The 17,946-nt window shown below is 44.4% G+C and overlaps 1 protein-coding gene across 7 annotated transcripts in view; it reads left to right on the forward strand.

Annotated features, from left to right (window-relative positions):
• CREBBP (CREB binding protein) overlaps window positions 1-17,946 on the forward strand; it is a 95,327-nt gene that overhangs the window by 27,884 nt on the left and 49,497 nt on the right. For all 7 annotated transcript variants that reach the window (XM_017808794.1, XM_017808801.1, XM_017808795.1 and 4 more), the window contains one exon: window positions 10,137-10,313. In XM_017808794.1, coding sequence (XP_017664283.1) covers window positions 10,137-10,313 — 177 coding nt within the window. The remainder of the gene's footprint in view (window positions 1-10,136; window positions 10,314-17,946) is intronic.

The following is a 17,946-nucleotide window of genomic DNA, read 5'->3' on the forward strand; positions in this document are numbered from 1 at the left end:
TCCTATTTTTCTATTGCCAAAACAGGGCAGAGAGTAGCATAATCAGTAGATTGTCTGTGTGTCCTCACTGCTACTATTGAAGCTGCAGTTCTTCACAGCACCCCTCCTCAGGGGTCTTCTGAACTGTTTCCTATCAAGCTTTCAGCTCCCTCCCGTGTCCTCAGATAATCTCTGAGGTGCTGACAGGACAAAACTGGCAATGATGGTGGCTCCTGCAGAGCCCTGGGTGCTGGGTCTGCTGCTCAATGCAGTGGGTGATGGCAGAGGTCTGTGTTTTTCTTCATGGAGATGTTAATCTGAGTTTCTGTCCTGGTTTAGGAATGGTATTCCCCAGTTTAGTGCTGGTCCTCCCTGCCCTGGCCATGCCCCCTCCCAGCTACTGCAAAAATTAACCCTGTCCTGACTGGAATCAGGACATTATCCACCCCTTGTTCTGTACCATCTCCATCATGCCCAGATCCTACACCTTCCAACTATATATAATATATGTTAATATATATCTGTATATACACAAGCACAGGTATCACTTCCACAGTCAATGGCCATCCCTCCAGGATGTCTGTTGAGTTCATTTAGTCCAGGACTGTGGGTTCCATCTGTCCTAAATGTCTCTCAGGGCAGGAGGGGTGATGTGCAAAAGGAGCTCAGGACTGGTGTATCTGGAGCAGTCCATCCTCATTGTCCATGGCAGTTCTGGCCCACAGTGGCAATGTCATTCAGCAACCAATATCATACAGTGCAACATTACAGACTGTCCTCACCCAAAATCCCCTTGAGGAAAAAAACGTGTTTCTCTGTCCCTCTGCATCACCCACCAAGTGCACCCAGGTCCTTGAGCCAAACTAATCCCACAGGTTGGTTTGCCTGTACTTGAGGCAGGACTGATCCAAACTGTCTTTCCTAACACATTCCTCGTGTGCACCAGAGGGGGTTTATCCCCTTCTATAGTACCTGGAGGTTCAGACTGGGCAGGGCCAGCTCGGGTGGTGGAGCCTCTAGTTCTGACTAACAAGGTGGCCTTTGCTAGATGTAGATCCTGGTGTTTGAAGGTCCCACCACCCATTGCTTTCAGTGTGTTTTAACAGTCTGTTGCACCATTCACCTTTCCCAGAGGCTGGTGCAGGACAGGGAATGTGATCCCTCCACTCCACCCCCTGCTCCCTGGCCTGGGGCTCTGGGAGTCGGTGGTGCTGTGACTTTGGTCAGGCCATGATAGTCCCCTGGCAGTCTCCACTCTGCACTGGGCTTACACACTGGCCATGTGGGACTATTAAAGAGGGAGTGAGCCTTGCTGAGCACTCCCTGGCTTCCACTTCATGAATCATCTCCTGGCTGGGGGTCACAGAGTCCTGGCTGCTGTGGTTGCTGCTGACACTGCACCGTTATGGCAGTGATCAGTACTTGTTGTCCATCATCCTTCAGCAGTCCCACAGCAGAGGGGTCCTCTGAGAGGCCAGGCAAGGTATTCAGTGTCTAATTCCCTCTGTCTCCACAGCAGCTATCCCAAAAGCCCAGCAATGCCTTTTGGGTCCTTGAAATACTCTCTTGAGGTGAGCTGTGCCAAGGATGCCCAGGGCCTCTAGGCCAGTCACAGTGGGGTGGGTTTGCCATTTGTTCCTAGTCAGGCTCCCTTCAGCTTCCAGTACAGTCAGCTCGTGGGATCCCTCTGTCACCCTAGAAATAGAGATGGATTCTACCCCTACATATCTCGATGGCATCAGGGTACACTGTGCTGGTATCAGCTAAAGCCCTGTACTCTTGTGGGTCTGATGTGCCATCGGATCCACACGGTCTGATAGCTCCCATTGTCCCTTTCCCCTCCCCAGCTGGAGGCAGGACCCCTCTAGTTCTGGTCACAGAACTCATTGCTCACATGTAAATATGAACCAGAGGTCCCTTCAAGAGGCTTGGAAGTACCATCATCCCTCCTGTTCTGTCCTAGGACCTGCCCACTGGGGAACTGGAGCAGCATTTATCCTTGAACAATTTCCTGGGGGGGTTGTTCTTCTTCTCAGCTCGCATATCTGTGCTGTATCCCACTTCCTCCTGTCCTTTCCATGGTCATGCAGGTAACACCACATGTTACCTCGTGGTGTGTGTCCTCTCTCTCGAGCAGGGGGGCACTTGCTCCCAGTAGCAGAGGCTCTGGTCCATACTGGCAGGATGTGAGACATTTCCTCTCTAGTTTGCTCAAGACTTTCAAATCTGTCCACAGCCTTGGAAGTCTTTCCACAGCTGAAGTGCAGGTTAGCAGAGAGGAAAAAAGGTGATCGTATTGCCAGAGCCGAGTGCTCACTTGGAAGCACTGGCTGGAATCAGGACAGTGTCATAATCTACCTGTCCATCTCTCTGCTCAGCAATCTTGGGAGCTTAATTATCTGTGAGACCATTAACAAAAATGGGTCAAACTGACCAGAGACTTCCAAAGTGATTAGAGAAAAATTGATCTGAGGAAGGGAGGGGAGATGGGGCACCGATTGTCACGGCACTGTTGTTTAAGCACAGTTTCCTGAGGATGCCTGACACCAGAACTGGTTTGTGATCCTGCAGTCAGTGTCAGCCTGAAGAGGTGACTGAATTGCTGCTGGATTGGGTGAATGGGTGGAATTCTGTGCTGCAGTTCCATTGTGTCTGTGATCCCATGGCATTGGAAGAGCGGCCACCTGAGGCTTCACTCACTCACTAACACGGCCCTGTGGGGCACAGGGGGATGCAATAGTTTGATTCAGGTTTTGGCTTCTGTTCTGCACCTCAGCTTTCCTGGCCTTTGCTACTTGTCCCTGGATTTGATTAATGAACTTTGGTCAAGGTCTCAGAATATTTTTGCTTCCCAAGTTAACTTTTTCGTCTCACCTTTCTGTGTTGTCGTTAGACAAGCAGAAGGGAACTTGTAATCTTTCTAATAGGAGGTTCCATTTTATAAAGAATTAAGCATATGAAAATGAAAGTGATACAAAATCAGGATACCTCTGATTAGAGGCCTTGTGATTTTTGTGAGCTAATTCCTGTTGATGAGTAGAAGCAAACCTTGTTTAAATAAAACAGTAATATAGCCTTAACAATTTCAGTGGTATTTGGTCACTTCCATTTTTTTCTAATTTTTTCTTTGAAGCTACAGAGCTTCAGCTCTTACCTGTTTATATGTCTTTGCTAAATAAGAAATATTTGTGAGATCACCTTTTTATTCCCGAAATCAGTACTTTGGGATCACTTCAATCCTTGCCTTAATAAGATAAGCAAATTAATAAGCTTAAATAGTAAGCTAAATAAATTAGGCTATTAGATTGCAATTAGCCTGTCTTTAGCCATGCCTTTTAGTCCTTTGAATAGTTCTTGAGGCATCTCTGGGTCCTGTAATTTTTACCTCTCACTCTTGAAGTACTCATAGAGCATGTTGGTCGGTTTTGCAGCAGCATTCACGTCACTCCAAACACATGATGATGTTGCTTTCCCCTTACCCAGTCGAGTTTTCATCCCTCCTGTTGGCATATTGAGAGCTCAGATTTGTTCTTCAAGCATTTTGCCGATTCATGGCTCTCCAAGTCCAGCCAAGCTTGTCTAGCTTCCTTCCTTTCTTTCCAGGCTTGTTTTCTAGTTGGATACTCAGCAGATACTGAAATGAATATTAACGATAACTATTTTTAGTTTGCAGGATTGGATCATAATCAGATTACTTCAGCCAGGCTTATTTTCCACTGAGCCCGTGCTGCTTTGAGTGCTTTGATTCTCGTATCAACCTTTCAGTATCTTTTCTACTGTGAGGCTAGTCCAAATCCAGTGGTAGTATTTTGATTTTAAATACTTGGCCAGAATAACCTTCTTCCATTTTTGTACAGAGTCAGTGCTTCAAAACTTAATGAATATCAACATTTAGTTTGGAGATAAGTTTGTTGGTTTGAGTTTTTGTTTTGTTTTTATTTTTTGGACGAATCTGACCGGACCAGCTAATTAAAGAAATAGTAATAATTTGTAGCATTACCTTTATGTAGGCAGTGGTGGTGCAAGATACAAACCCAGGAGTGTGGCAGAGGTGAGTGCTGCTCCTTGGCACATGCCTGCAAATGCAGGTGCTTTCTCTCTCCCAGGAAAGCTGAAAGTGAATTCAGTCTGTCCTGTCAGACCTTTTATTAAATTTGGAAATGTTGGAGTGAAAGGTGGGTTGGGGCAACAGAAGAGAGCAGAATTTCCCAAAGGAAAAGGGGTAGCAAGGAACAGAACTGTGTGCAGTTGTGTGGTTTATGACAGCTGGTTGGAGAGGGAGCTAAAAAAGGGATTGTGAGTAGGAAATGATGTGCTTGTAACAGGTAACGGGGTTTGCAGCCTGTTGTATTCGCTGCATGTCCTGGGAACCCCAGAGGAATGTGATAATGGAGTAACCTGGACTGCTGGAGTGAGAGAATGGGCTGTGGTGCTGGAGATGAGGGGACAGTTAATAAAAACTTAGAAGAGGAGGAAAGGACAGGATTTATTTGCAGCCTGAACACTTGGTGTACAAGAGGTAGTAGCTCCTTGATGCTGGGCTGGAGGAAGAGGTACTGGAGTGTGTTGGTGGTGCTGAAGAAGGGAGGAAAAAAAAAAGAAAAGCAGAAGAAACAGCAAGTGTGGAGATTCAGGCTGCTCCTAAGGTATCTTGGAAATCGGATTGGTGAACTTCTTACCTCTGTCATACCACGTCCAAGTTGTACCCTTGGATGAGGTTCAGATTTGATCACTGCCTTGCTCTATAATATCTATGAAACTCCAGGAATTAGAGGAAACAGAACTGCTGTTCTGCTCTGAAAAGACCTAAAAAGCAATACAAGAGAAGTGCCTCCAACACCTGCTGCTCAGAGCAGGCTGCAGGGTGGTGGCTTGGGTGGTCCAAGTCAGCTGAACAAAGGTTTTAAGTGTTGGGGGTTCTTTTCAGCTTGGAAGTTTGTACATTCCTTGTCTTGTGAGAGTAGAGTGCAATACCCCATTTCCTATCCACGCTGGGTAATAGATTCCGGGATCTTAGAGAGTTGCCATAGTGATAAAAAAGGGAACAGAATCTGCTTCTCTTTCTGGGATACCAGAATTATTAAATTAAATGCTTTTCTTCCATTAAAAGAGAGTGTCATTATCATATTTCTGAGAAGAACTGTTTTAGAGCAGAAATAATGTGTTTTAAGCTGATGTCCTGCATTAATCGTGTTCCTTCTTCAGGCACCTCTAGCCTTGACTTGTGCTTGGGATGCACCTCTGCATCTCCCTGGCTGCAGCTGGTGGAACAGCTGCTTAGAAAACACCTTGCGTGGGAAAAAGTCTACTTTTGATCTGATGGATAGAAGTCATGGAGTTGTGACCACAAAGAGCTGGGCAAGAAGCAAGAGTTGCCCAGAATTGTAGCACAGAAACAAAAGTAGAAAGCGTGAGCTGCGGAGGATGAAGGGGGATGAGAAGGGATGGAGCGCAGGGAACGTGGCTGCCAAAAATGGGGGCTGCAACAGGGGCATGAACTGAGAGGGAAGAGGAGAAGGAACAAGAAGGGAATATTCTTAAGCTTAGAACAAATTGGGAGTGAACAGCAACAGCACTCAGGTTTTCAGAGGGGAACTTTCAGCTCTTGCCGTGGAGATGCACTGGCTGCCTGTGGAAGCTGGAGTAGCCCAGGCAGGCAAGTCTCAGCCCATTCATTGCTAGTGCAAAAAGAAACAACTCACCCTGGATTGCTTTTCGCTTTCGTTCCTTTCAGGAAAGGGAATTTAACAAACTTTAAGCCAAATACAAATCTTTGTGATGGCTCAGAGTTCCCCATGAAAACGACCCGTTCTTACCAGGCTGTTAACTCCGTGTTCTTGCCGGTTTATCTTCTCTGATGACTTGTAATTACCTGGTAATCTTCCCCTGTTTTGGGATGGCACTTCTGTTCCAGAAATATAAAGCCGAAGGTCTCTGAGTATCTTCTTCCCCCCACCTGCCCCCTCATTTCACACGGGGAAAAAAGCTGAGGGCAGAGGCAGGAGCTGCGGCGTTTGAGCCTGGTGAGTCCTTTGCTTCGGAGCTGCAGGTTTCAGTTTGCAGAATGAACAAGCAGGGCAAAATCTCTACTGCTTACAGGCTCAATCCTCTGCTTATATTTGCCAGTTATCTTTTGAGATTTCAGTCAGCCGTGGTTTAAAGTTCCACCGAAGTCACTGAGCTCAGAGTTCCGATAATTAACCAGGAATTGCAGTTAATTCCTCGCTCACTGGGTGTCTTTCAGCGTGTGATTTCCTAATTCTTCCTTTCCTTCCACCTCCTGTTTGCTGCCTTCCCACCAGGGAGGAGCTGACAGAGGTTTGCTTTGCCGGACTCCCTACCTGGCTGTGTTTGGAGGTGGCTGCTGCTGGAATACATTCCAAGCTGCCCCTCAGGGCACCAGTAACAGCTCTGGAACACTGTGGATCTTGATGCTGTTTGGCAGCAGGTTGTTCTGCCACTAAAACTCATCGATCCCAGCTTGGTTGGAAGCTCTTATAAACACATAAGAGTTCATTAGAGTAGGTCTTGCATTGTATTGTGCACTCCTAGTCTCTGGAAATCACAGTCCTGTTAATCTTAACTCCAGGAAAAACTGAGTTTAAAACCCCCGGAAACAAGCATCCATCAGTTTTAATGAACTCACCTTGTGATGAGTTTTTGTCTCTCTATTTACTTCAGGGATTGCCACATAAAAAAGGTCTTTCCACCTTTTCAGATTATTTTTTGTAAGTGGACTTCAAACAAAAAAAAGTCCTTGGCAGTTTATTTCGTTGGCATTAATTTACAAAAATGAAGCGTAGGTTAAAAGGCATGTCTAATGTTTTAACATGTTATCAAACTATGCTATTTTATTAAAGTTATGGACTGGTATAACTTTTTAGCCTTAGCTTTGGACACTGAAATACAACGTGGCCGAGGGCAGGTTTACCGAAATACAAAGTTTCAACTGGAAGCTATTCCGCTTCCATCTGGATTTCAAAGAACAGCAAGACACTTCTTAAAATTTCAAACAAGTATTTATGACTTAATGACCACCTAGAGTAGGAAAAATTATCCTATTAAGCACTCAGTTTGGAAGACTTGAAAGATTGCTTTGTTGTCATACTGAGTTGTGATATGTTTAATAACAAGATCTATCGAAAAGGAAATGTTAAGATAAAATGAAGCACCCATGTCGTGGTACCTGTTAGGATTTCAGGTCCTTGGTGCTTTGGGGGTGTGCTAGAGGTTTAGAGTTTTAACAAAATTAAAATTAATATTTCTGTTCTTTGTCTTTTGAGACCAAAATATTTGTAATACTTTTTTCAAAAAAACTTATTTTTAAACACTTTAATATGAAAGTGTTACTCTTCCCTGATAATGAGATGAGGAACACCTCTCTGTTCCTTTTGGAGCAAGACTTAAATTTGATGTAAAATTTGCTCAGCATTCTCACCGCCTAAAGAAAATCTCTCTTCTGCATTTTGAAAATTCAGCTGTAAAGATTCTACCAGTATCTTTCCACACCAGGCTGCCAAGCTCAGCACATCCATGTTGGGCATCTTTGTTGCCTGCACTGAGCCTTTTCCATCTTCTACTCGGTGCCTGAGTCTGCTCCGTCCATGAGCTGCCAGATCCAGGGAGGGCTCTGCTTGCACTGGCCCGAGTAGGGCCATGGAAGCCGTGGCAGTAGGTTCCTGTCTGTGCAGCATTCCTGTCTCCCAGTCTGGGCTCACCACGGCTCTTACAGTGCTGGTGGTGGCTCCAAGGGCTCGTAGGAAGTTGTAGCGTGGTGGTGGTTGCCAGAGTAGTCAGTATGTTATTCCATTCAGAAAAAACTCCACCAAACTTCAAAGCAAGATCAAAGAAGACTGGAAGGGCCAAATCCTTCCACACACAGAGGAAGCTGAATAACAGCCCAGCAGTTACTATTCCTATTTCTGGCCTCTGAAAGGTTTCAATAGTTGGTCATAATCTTTCTCAGAATCTCCCTTTTAGTTTCAGAAGTTTTCCTCCCTCTTAATCTGATAGACCCTCAGAACATTAATGACCAGCTGTAGTTATCAGTCAGTCCTTTCTCATACCTTGTCTCAATTAGTGGGGAATTTTATTAAATGCTTTACTATTAATTCTTCAGATAAGAGCTACCAAAACCCATGGTGTAATAAATAATAATTAAACTAATTTCTTTGAGCATGCAGTCAACAAAACAAACACAGAAATTACAGAAAATAAAATTCTTGATACTTGTGCCATGTGATAGTAGCCAATACCATTTCTCTTTTAAGAGCAGTCTTAGGATTAAACTTTAGATGCTGTTTTTTGGTCTTATATTCTATTTGAATTATTCAGCTTTACTCTGGAACACGTACTTGATAACCTCATACATTGCCAAGTGACAGCTTTTGGGATTCTTTTTAATGTGTGAAGATAGAACGTCTTGTACAGTGAAGAAAGGCCCAAATCTGGCAACAGTCACTGCAGGATGCAGGGAAAGGGAGTGTTCCCTCACGTGAAGCTGCTCGGAGGGCAGCTGGGCCAGCTGTCTGAAACCTGAGGGTACAAAGTACATGGCCAAAGGGGACAAGGCCCAGTCACATTGTGTTTATTGGACTCTGCCCCAGTGGAATTTACTGCTCATAACTGGGGCTTCATCAACTCTCGTTCAGTCTGATTCCTGTAAGCATGAAAAGCACCCACTGAGTAATCCCTTATTATGAGGCTGTTGCAGTGATAAGCTGATGTGTGCGGTCCTTCTTCCAGCTATGGGAATAGTCCTCCTGAATCCCTGCTGGGAAGGGAAGAGAAGAGACCAGGATGTGGAAAACCACTGTGTTGTGTAAGGAAAGGCTGGGGATGTCAAGGGAAGAGGAAAATACAATTTAATATTTGGAATAAAGACTTTGCTCAGGGGTTGGTTTTATATTTAGGACATTCTGACGGGTGATAAAGTCACCTTGAAATCCTCCCAGTGCGGGGCAGGGGGAAGAACAAGTGGGATCTGTTGAACATGTCCTGTGAGGAGCAGCTGAGGGAGCTGGGGGGGCTCAGCCTGGAGAAAAGGAGGCTCAGGGGGGACCTTCTCACTCTCTACAACTCCCTGGCAGGAGAGTGGAGCCAGGTGGGGGTCGGGCTCTGCTCCCAGGGGACAAGGGACAGGACAAGAGGAAATGGCTTCAAGTTGTGCCAGGGGAGGTTTAGGTTGGATATTGGGAAGAATTTCTTCACTAAAAGGGTTGTCAGGCACTGGAAGGGGCTGCCCAGGGAGGTGATGGAGTCACCATCCCTTGGAGGTGTTCAAGGAACAACTGGTCTGGTTGACAAGGTGGTGACTGGTCACAGGTTGGACTTGATGATTCTGTAGGTCTTTTCTAACCCGAATGGTTCTGTGACTGAAAGTTCCTCTTTATTTTGAGGTGAGTGAGAAGGATCCTAGTCTCAGTCATCCTCTTTGGAAGAAGTAAATTCCTGCTAAAATGTCTTCAGGACCTTTTGTCTAATGTGATATCAAGTAGCTCCAGTAACAGAGATTTCACCACCGGGGAGACTCCTGGAGGCCAAAGGGCTCTTTGGATGAACAGGGGTTGTTTATTCAGGGGTAGTCGTGTTTCTACTTGGTAATCTCGAGGAGTTTTGGGGTGTCACTTGTCGAGGATGTCAGCCTTGGATAGATGTCCTTTTGCTCAGACACTTCTCAAGCACCAAAACATAAGCTGATAACCATTTGCTCGATGCCTCTATGTATTCCCCTCCCTTCTCGTCTAGACTATGTACAAAGTCATGCTTTGTGCACAGAATGCACAAAGTATCACAGGAGTTGAGGTTTGTTGGGTCTTCAAAAGCTTTTGTAGTGTTGGAAAATGTAATTTCTGTCAGTGCAGACTGGGAAGGATAATCTAGTGTTTGCCTTTGGTTTTGTAAGTTGAATTGCAAGACTTCAGCCCCACACAGCTGTATATATTAATAAAACATCTTTTTAAAATATATTTTAACTTGATTAAAGTTGTGAAATTGTGAATTTACTATTGAGAATTTAATATTGAGCAACTTAAACTAGAATTTGGTCTCTGTGAATGCAAAGATGGATATTTAATGTATGTTTTTGTTTTTTGAGGTTTTTTTAATGTCCCTTTGGAATCACAGCAATTCTAATCATTTCATTCATTCTTTTCCAGATGGGAATGACAGGTAACACTAGTCCCTTTGGGCAGCCTTTCAGTCAAACTGGAGGGCAGCAGATGGGAGCTACGGGAGTGAATCCTCAGTTACCGAACAAGCCAGGCATGGCCAACAGTCTGTCTCCCTTTCCTGCCGACATCAAGAGTACTCCCGTCACCAGTGTGCCAAACATGGTGAGTTGGACCTGCTGCTTCCAGCATTTTTTACTTCTTCATGGTGCTTTCTGAATCCTTGGGTGATCCAGCTTCTGCAACATTATCAAATTACTTCCCGTTTAAGCCTCAGCGTTGCCCCGTGGTTCCTTCGTGTACATTATCATGCTGTAGTTTAACTTTCTGAACAGTCACAGCGTTCTGTTACAAGAATTGCATTGCATCCTTCCGTTTTGTCCGGTACCTTTAGTTTCAAACCAGATAAAAATGTCTTCTTTAAGTTCTGTTTGTCAATTAGAATGTGTTGGGTGCATCATCACCTTCCTGAACTGAAGGGAACCTCATATCCTTAGAGCCTGTTGTAGTAAACACCCCACATGCTTCTCACTTCATATTGTGCACAACTTGCAGCTCACAAGCCTATGAGAACAGTTCTTATTAGGATACCTTACAAGTTTGTAGTGTTCTGTTTACTCGAGTTTTCTTTATAAAGTGAAATTAAATATTCCCATTTGTCTCAGGATGTTGCGTATTAATCAAACTGCTTGTGTTGTTTCTATGGAAACCCCAGCATGTTGCATTTTATATTCTTATACATGATAGCAGTTACTATAGAAACTTGTTAAACCTTCCATGAGATGCAAATTACCGATTTTTTAATTTAAATCAAAAAACAACTATTTTTTGGCACAACCAATGCTTGTCCTTCCATCAGTGAGTTTGCTACCTGCCTGTCACCAATAGGCTCTGTATGAGAGGCAACAGGATGTAATAAACTTCCCCTTTTCTCCTGATTTTAAAGGATCACTTCTGATTTTTCTGTAGTCACACTGTGAGATCGTTGTTTAATATCATCTGTCATTTACTGCTTATGATTATGGAAGGGAGCTGGTGACTCGTATTTAAAACCATGTTTGAAATACCACTTGCACTCTTGCAGGATATTTGTAAAAGACAATTTGCTGCATGACTACTCTAAATTTGTTTTTAAAAATTTTGGATCGGGTGTGAAGCAAATGAATTATTGTCCTGATCCTGCAAGGAACCTGCAGGTCTCCCCAAAGTGCTGTATTCATCTCAGGGACTGGGTGATCTTGAAGCCCAGTTTTGTGCTCATTTTAAATATCAGGTTTTGGGAAGCCTAAATTTTAATATACTCACTTATTAATATAAGATACAGTGGCAGATTATTAGTATTATTAGTATAGGCACTTATTAGTATAAGATACAGGTGGAGTGAAAAGGGCATTTGCCATCAAGGTTTGTTTCCTGGTGGGAGAGAAATAAAAGAAAAAGCTGTTTCCTTTCTCCCATCTTGTCCAAGAGACAGAGGAAAATAAGGGAAACTCTCCCAGTACTATCAATTGCAGTTTCTTTAAAATGTCAAAAACACCAGCTGAGAGAACAGTCAGAACCATCTTTCTTTGTTTCTCAGGTGTCAAAAGCTTCATGTGTCCAATATATGGAGAGTAATGGCCATTTCAGCCAAAAGGCAGTGGTGCTGTCGAGCCAAAAGGTCTCAGCTCATGGCTCACGTGTGGCTTAGAGGGATGATGGTCCTGACGGGGGTGGAACTGTAAAAACTGAAGTTTCCATCCAAACATTTTTATTGTAAAGCCAAGAATTTAAAAGGAAATGTCACACTTGTTAAAATTTAACCTTTATTTGGCAGCAGTGGGTAAGGCAGTGTAATTATTTGGTAATAGCACATCCATGGCCATATGCTGTTCCTTCCACAGGGACTTTGCTTTACTCAGTGAACAATATGAACAGAGCCCTTGGAAGGAGCACACAGTCAACATTTAGTTCTGGTTTTGCTGCTCGGTGTGTGGCCGTGGGCACTGTTGGGTGTACGTTGTAACTTATTTCACTCCAGTCTTTTCCGAATGGTCTTCCCCGTGGCAGCCAGCACTGGAGCAGGCCTAACGTTCAGGGTTAGGTAATTTTCACAGCTCCACTCTGAGATAAAGATGTGTTGCCCTGGTTTTAAACACAGTAAGGCTGGAAGAATCTGCTGACTCAGAGCCTGGGGTTTGTAGGTTCTGAGTTGCTAACCCTTATTTCATGTGTTAAGACATTATCTAAGGGTAAAATAACATTCATAGCATTCACTGAGTTATAGGAGCACACATCAAAGTGACATCTGTCTCTCACATTGGGCAACTAAGATGTGACCCGAGTGGCACTTGTGAAAAGCAGCTTGTGACAGAGGCAGGTCCCCAGAGCAGAGCTGCAGTGGTGGAGCAATCATGCCATGCTTTCTTGCCACAATCCCTTTGCCATTTCTGTGTCCCAGGGTGTTTCAGGACCCTGGAGATGTTGGTTTATTTAATGTATTTGGCCTTGTGCGTGGTCTGCTGGAGACATGGCCTGTCCTGTACCCTGAGGGAGGCAGGACTGTTATGTTAACATCTGTCAAAAATGAACCCATGGAGGATCAGCTCAGACTCCATCTACTACAGCAAGTGAAAGACCAACTACATATTTTAAAAATAAAAACCTCTAGGGTCTTTTGTGGGATGATTGAAACCACGTATCTTGCTAAACCAACACTCTGGACTATTCTTATCATAAAAGGGCCCCAAAAGTACTATTCCATGTGAGTGACAAGCCCATGTGAATGCAAACACTGGTGATATGTGGCATATCTGAGGCAGATTGCAACATGGCATTGAACACTGTGGTTACCATGAAATAATATTTAAATAAGAAAAGAGGAAATAGAAAGGTGCAGCCATTATCTGAAGACCCCAAAGTCCCGAAAAGCGAGATTTTTTAAATGCTCCTTTCAGTCTTCAGCCTTACACCTTAGATGTGGGCTGCAAAAGTGAAAGACGAGTGAGTTTCTTAACCCACTTTATTCTAATTGTTGTGTGACACCCCTGTCCACAACACTAACCAGCAGCTTTACCACTGCCAGGCATGACCCTGGCAGCCAGGACAAATGTGCTGCAGCTGTGGATTTAGGTTTTTTGATCCAAATTCAGGCTACCACTCTCCTGAGAACAGCACTCTCTTCCCTTCCCAATAAAGTGGGTCTCAGAAGTGTTAGTTCGTTGCAGCCTGTGTTCCAAGCATGACCTTACACTACACCCTGAGAAGCACATTTGGATTAATCTCTTTAATTAGAAAAGAAGAACAAACCTTATGGTATTAAAATGATTAAAAGGTCAGCATTAAGGTATTAATTTTCAGCACCAGCAGGATGGATTGATTTTTCTGTTTGTTTTGTTTCAGTGGTGGATCCGAAAAGCGTATTAGCACTTAATTTGTATGACTGCTACAGAATCAGTTCTCTTTACACGATGGGCAGCTTGAAATCTTGAGTGAAAGGCTTGTTTCCAAAGGAGAAATGTTGCTTCTCGTGTTGTTGGAAGTTTTGGTGACACGTTATTGAGATTCAGTGTCACTTACATGGTTCGATGCAGGACTGGCAGCGCTCTGCTGCTGTGAGATCACGCAGAATCCCTGGGCTGGGGAAGGGAGCCACACTCTGCTCTTGGGCACTCAGCACAGTGTGCAGCCTGTTCAGGAGCCAGCAGGCTCCTGGTTTTGGAATGTGCAGGCTCCAGAATGAGCTGTCAGTGGAGGGAACCCTGTTAGACTTTTCCATCACGCTCACTGAAGCTTTGCACTCCCCGCAGTGCTGCCTGTTCCAGGGGTGGTGATGGATGGTTCCTTTGTGGACATACCAGTAAATCTAGCATTTCTACATGAATTAGGAATACAATGGGTGAAGTTTGGCTTCCAGACACCAGCTTGGTTTCACAGTTATCCCTATGACCAGCAGATGGAGTTGAGAGAATGTTACTTTTTGGAAGCGAAGGAAATCATTTCTCCTTGGTTCTTGACTTAGAATTGGAGCAGCACATCTTCTCCTGGTTTTTTCCCCCATCTCTTTCTAAACTACATCGGGAGCTTTGTGCTGAGTTCTTTGTTTCCTTTTATGTCCTTTGGGATTTTTGTCGTAACAGATTTTGATCAAAAGAGAGGAAAAGTGACTGGGGGTGAGGATGTGCCTTGCTATGGACCTCCGAGAGAGAGGAAGAAAGGTCTTAAACTGGGAGGCCAGGTTTAATTAGAACAAGTAGAACTGAAGCTACTTAAAATAGACAGCTGGTATTTTATTCTAGAGACTAGAAATAAAAGGCTTTGTGAAAAATTACTTAACTCCTGTGCCCTTCCAGGGAGGAAGGCCTGCGTTCTTAACCTCTCTGTGGTTTTTCCTCTCTTGCAGCACAGTCACTCTTCTCTTTCACTGTGGGAAAGGTCTGTGGCTGTTGCCCCAGAGTCATGCTGTGTGTCTGCTTGCTGTTCTCTCCAGCAGTCTCCCAATCTCTGGTGGGCTTGCTGTTAGCTGTGCTCACCTTCCCTGTGCCTGCCCTGACCTCCTCTCTGAAAGCTTTTCATTCACAGGCATGTTCACTCCTTCTCTTCCTCAAGAAAATCCCTCCTGATTTACAGCAGCGAACAGCTGGGAAAAGCTCTTGTCCATGTTGCTCAGCCATGGGCTCTTAAAGGAGAGAATCTTAATAGCCTGGAAACAAATCCAACAGATAGTGTTGGGTGCCAGAGGAACAACACTGTTTGGGGAGCAGAGAAGGCATCTGTTTTCTGCCTTCGTGCAGGAGTTCATCCTGGGACTGTGGTTTGCTTTGAATGGTGGAACATTTTAGTTTTTGCACCATACATAAATACAGTGCCAACCTGGCAAAAGCTGACAAAGAGGATTTAGTCTTTCCACAGCACTCTTGTCCATGTTCTACTCTCCCATCCCCCATATGCAAATACACGTGGTAGAGAATATCCATTGCTGTTTCTTTCTCTGTTCCAGGAGTTGAAGTACTGCATAGTCAGCATGACTTTCCCTCCCTTACAAACTTCTCATTTGCCTCTTATCCCTTTTTCTATTTGGGATTTGCTATTTGGGATTTTTAATGTTCATCATTCCTTGGTCTGTTTTATCCCACAGTAAAATATTAAGATTTATGTAGGATGTATAAACCCCTCAGTATTTCCTTCAGGTAATTTCCTGTATGTGAGAGCTGAACTCTGTCTGAAGATTGCTGTATTTTGTCCCTGTTTGCTACTTTGAAACACTTCTTCAGTGTGTGTTTCTTGGCATTTGCTGGTCCTTCAAATCAGAAAGTCGAGGGGATAAAACTCCTTAAGAAAGATGCTGATCCAGCCTTGCTTCCCAGCAGAGTCAACTGCATAGTATTGAGACCTTTGCTTGGTTTTAAAAGAAAATTCCTTTAGCAATTAAAAGCCCAGTGCACTGAGGGGGCTCTTCAGGACCAACTATTCAGGTTCCTTCCATGGCCTGACCGTGGGAGCCTTCTCATCTCTGTGGTTGTCGTGGGCTTGCAGGGTCACTCCCCAGCACCACCCTCAGAAGTGGAGGTTACTTTCCACAGTGGTAGGTGAAAACCAGAAAATGAAAATATTCCTGTTCACTCTTGACATGAAAACTCTGCTTGTATCCACGTCAGTGCCAAAGCTTTGAAATAAATCTTGGGCTCCGAACATGTTCTTCATGTTAAGATTGTAGCCTCAAGCTGCTCCAGGTGAGGTTCAGGTTTGATCAGGAGGAATTTCTTCATGGAAAGGGTTGTCAGGCACTAGAGTGGGCTGCCCAGGGGGGTGGTGGTGTCCCTGTTCCTGGAGGTGTTCAAGGAGTGGCTGGACATGGCACTCAGTGCTCTGGTCTGGTTGACAAGGTGGTGATCGGTCACAGGTTGGACTTGATCTTGGAGGTCTTTTCCAACCTAAATGATTCTGGGATTCTAGGATCATGCTGGCTTTGTATTCAGGAGCTGAGTATCTCCTACCTCCTCATTTGCTGGAGCACTGCCAGGGCTCAGATTTGTGCTATTAACAGGCGGATATAATTTCTTGACACTTGAGTCATTCTCCCTCCAGAGGCCATGACCACCTTCCAAGGCCCTATCCAGTTCAGGAAGCCTTTTCTCCTTTCCTCTGAAGTCTTCTGCCCATGATCCAGACTCAGATTCTGATTCCTCCAGCTCCTTGGGTGAGGAGATGCAGCATTGCAGGGGTTTTGGGCACAAATGCAAACGCTTGTGCTTGTAGTACTGGTGCCCATCTCAGCCTGGTTTGTCTGTGTGTGAGCCTCCAGCCTCTGGGGTCAAAGCAAACCTTGGGATTCCTGGTGTCAGAAGGATTCTTCCTTTTTGGATAGGATCAGGCTGTTCAGACCATACCTGTTCAGAGTAACTGGTGGAACCAGAGAAGCCACCATCCACGTGGAGAAGTGTGACCTGGTTCTGTGCCGCTTTCCCAGTGGAGCTCTGGTCATCACTGGAGAAAACCTGGGTTCATCTGGTGACTGCACTGGGGAATGCCTCATTCCTGAAGCCATCTGACAGCTGCTGCTTGAACTCTCCTTCACTTTTGGGACAGAATTCCTGGGTTTTCAGAACTGGTTCAACAATTATTAGAGCATTCCTGCAATTCTTGTGTGCAGGAAGGACTTCTTTGAATCTTAATGAAAGTGTATTTGGGTACATGACTGGAGGTGATCACACTGTGAACACTTAATTCAGATAGAAGTGTTGCTGATTAGAAATGTTCTTTGAGATTTACAGTTCATGTGTGTATCCACTTTATGCCCACTATCCCTTCTCTGGAGGGGACCCTCAGGATCACACTTTCAGCCTGTGGTTGAAGGGGAACTGAAGAGGTTTGGGTGTGTTTCACCTCATGTACTTGTGGGTGCCTGAAGGTGGGATTTGTGGCAGTGGATTTTTAATTACTTCACTAAGATCCACTGTTGATTACAAACCTGTCTAAAAGAAATAAAAGGCGTTTTTTAAACGCATGATTTGTCCTAATACAGTGATTCCAGAAAGTCATGTTCTCCTAGCAGGGAGAAGGAAAAAAACATAGAAGTAAAAAGAAATTACAGAAGAGGAAATGTGTTTTAAAAACATAGTGCTATATGGAAGCTGGGCTGACACAGAGCTCTGTATCACATCGTTTACCTGCTCTAAGATTGCCACTGCTGCTGAAATTGGTGCCTACTTTTCTAAGAAGAGGTACATAGTGTTCCATCTTGACAATGTAGAGTGATTTTGAATATACACACATCAAAATGTAGAGAATCGGTCACCTCAGCAAAGTAAAATACCAGGGAACTTTGTGTCCATCCAGGCTCCTGACTATGAGATACTCGTCCATCCGTGCTGCCCAGACGTGCAGGATGGTTTTGCCCTTCAGGATAGGGGCAGGGCAGAACCATCTTCCTATGGGAATAGAGAGTGTCCATAATGTTAAAGGGTATTAATGACTGTGTTACTCTATAGAAATGTGTATTACTCCGTTTCTAGAAAATTGGTTGATGAACCTCCCATCTCTGTCAGAGGTTTTAGCAGACTGACAGCCCCTGATCCATTTGTTCTGTTGATGGTGGAGCTCAGCAAGTGGCAAGAGAAACACAACCATCTTTTTTATCTCATGTATCTGACCATTGAAAGATTTATTTTAATTGTGGGAGCAGAAGTGTCTGAACTTGCTGCTTCAGCAAGAAAACTGTTGGTCGTTCAGGTGAAGCAAAAAGAAGCCTCCTGCTCGTTCTGGAGTGGGATGATTCCTGTCCCTTTGGTGTGGCTGTGGTGCACTGGCAGGTCTTCAG

Source organism: Lepidothrix coronata, unplaced genomic scaffold (assembly GCF_001604755.1).
Source record: "Lepidothrix coronata isolate B3197 unplaced genomic scaffold, Lepidothrix_coronata-1.0 Scaffold24, whole genome shotgun sequence".
NCBI classification, from domain to species: Eukaryota; Metazoa; Chordata; class Aves; order Passeriformes; family Pipridae; genus Lepidothrix; species Lepidothrix coronata.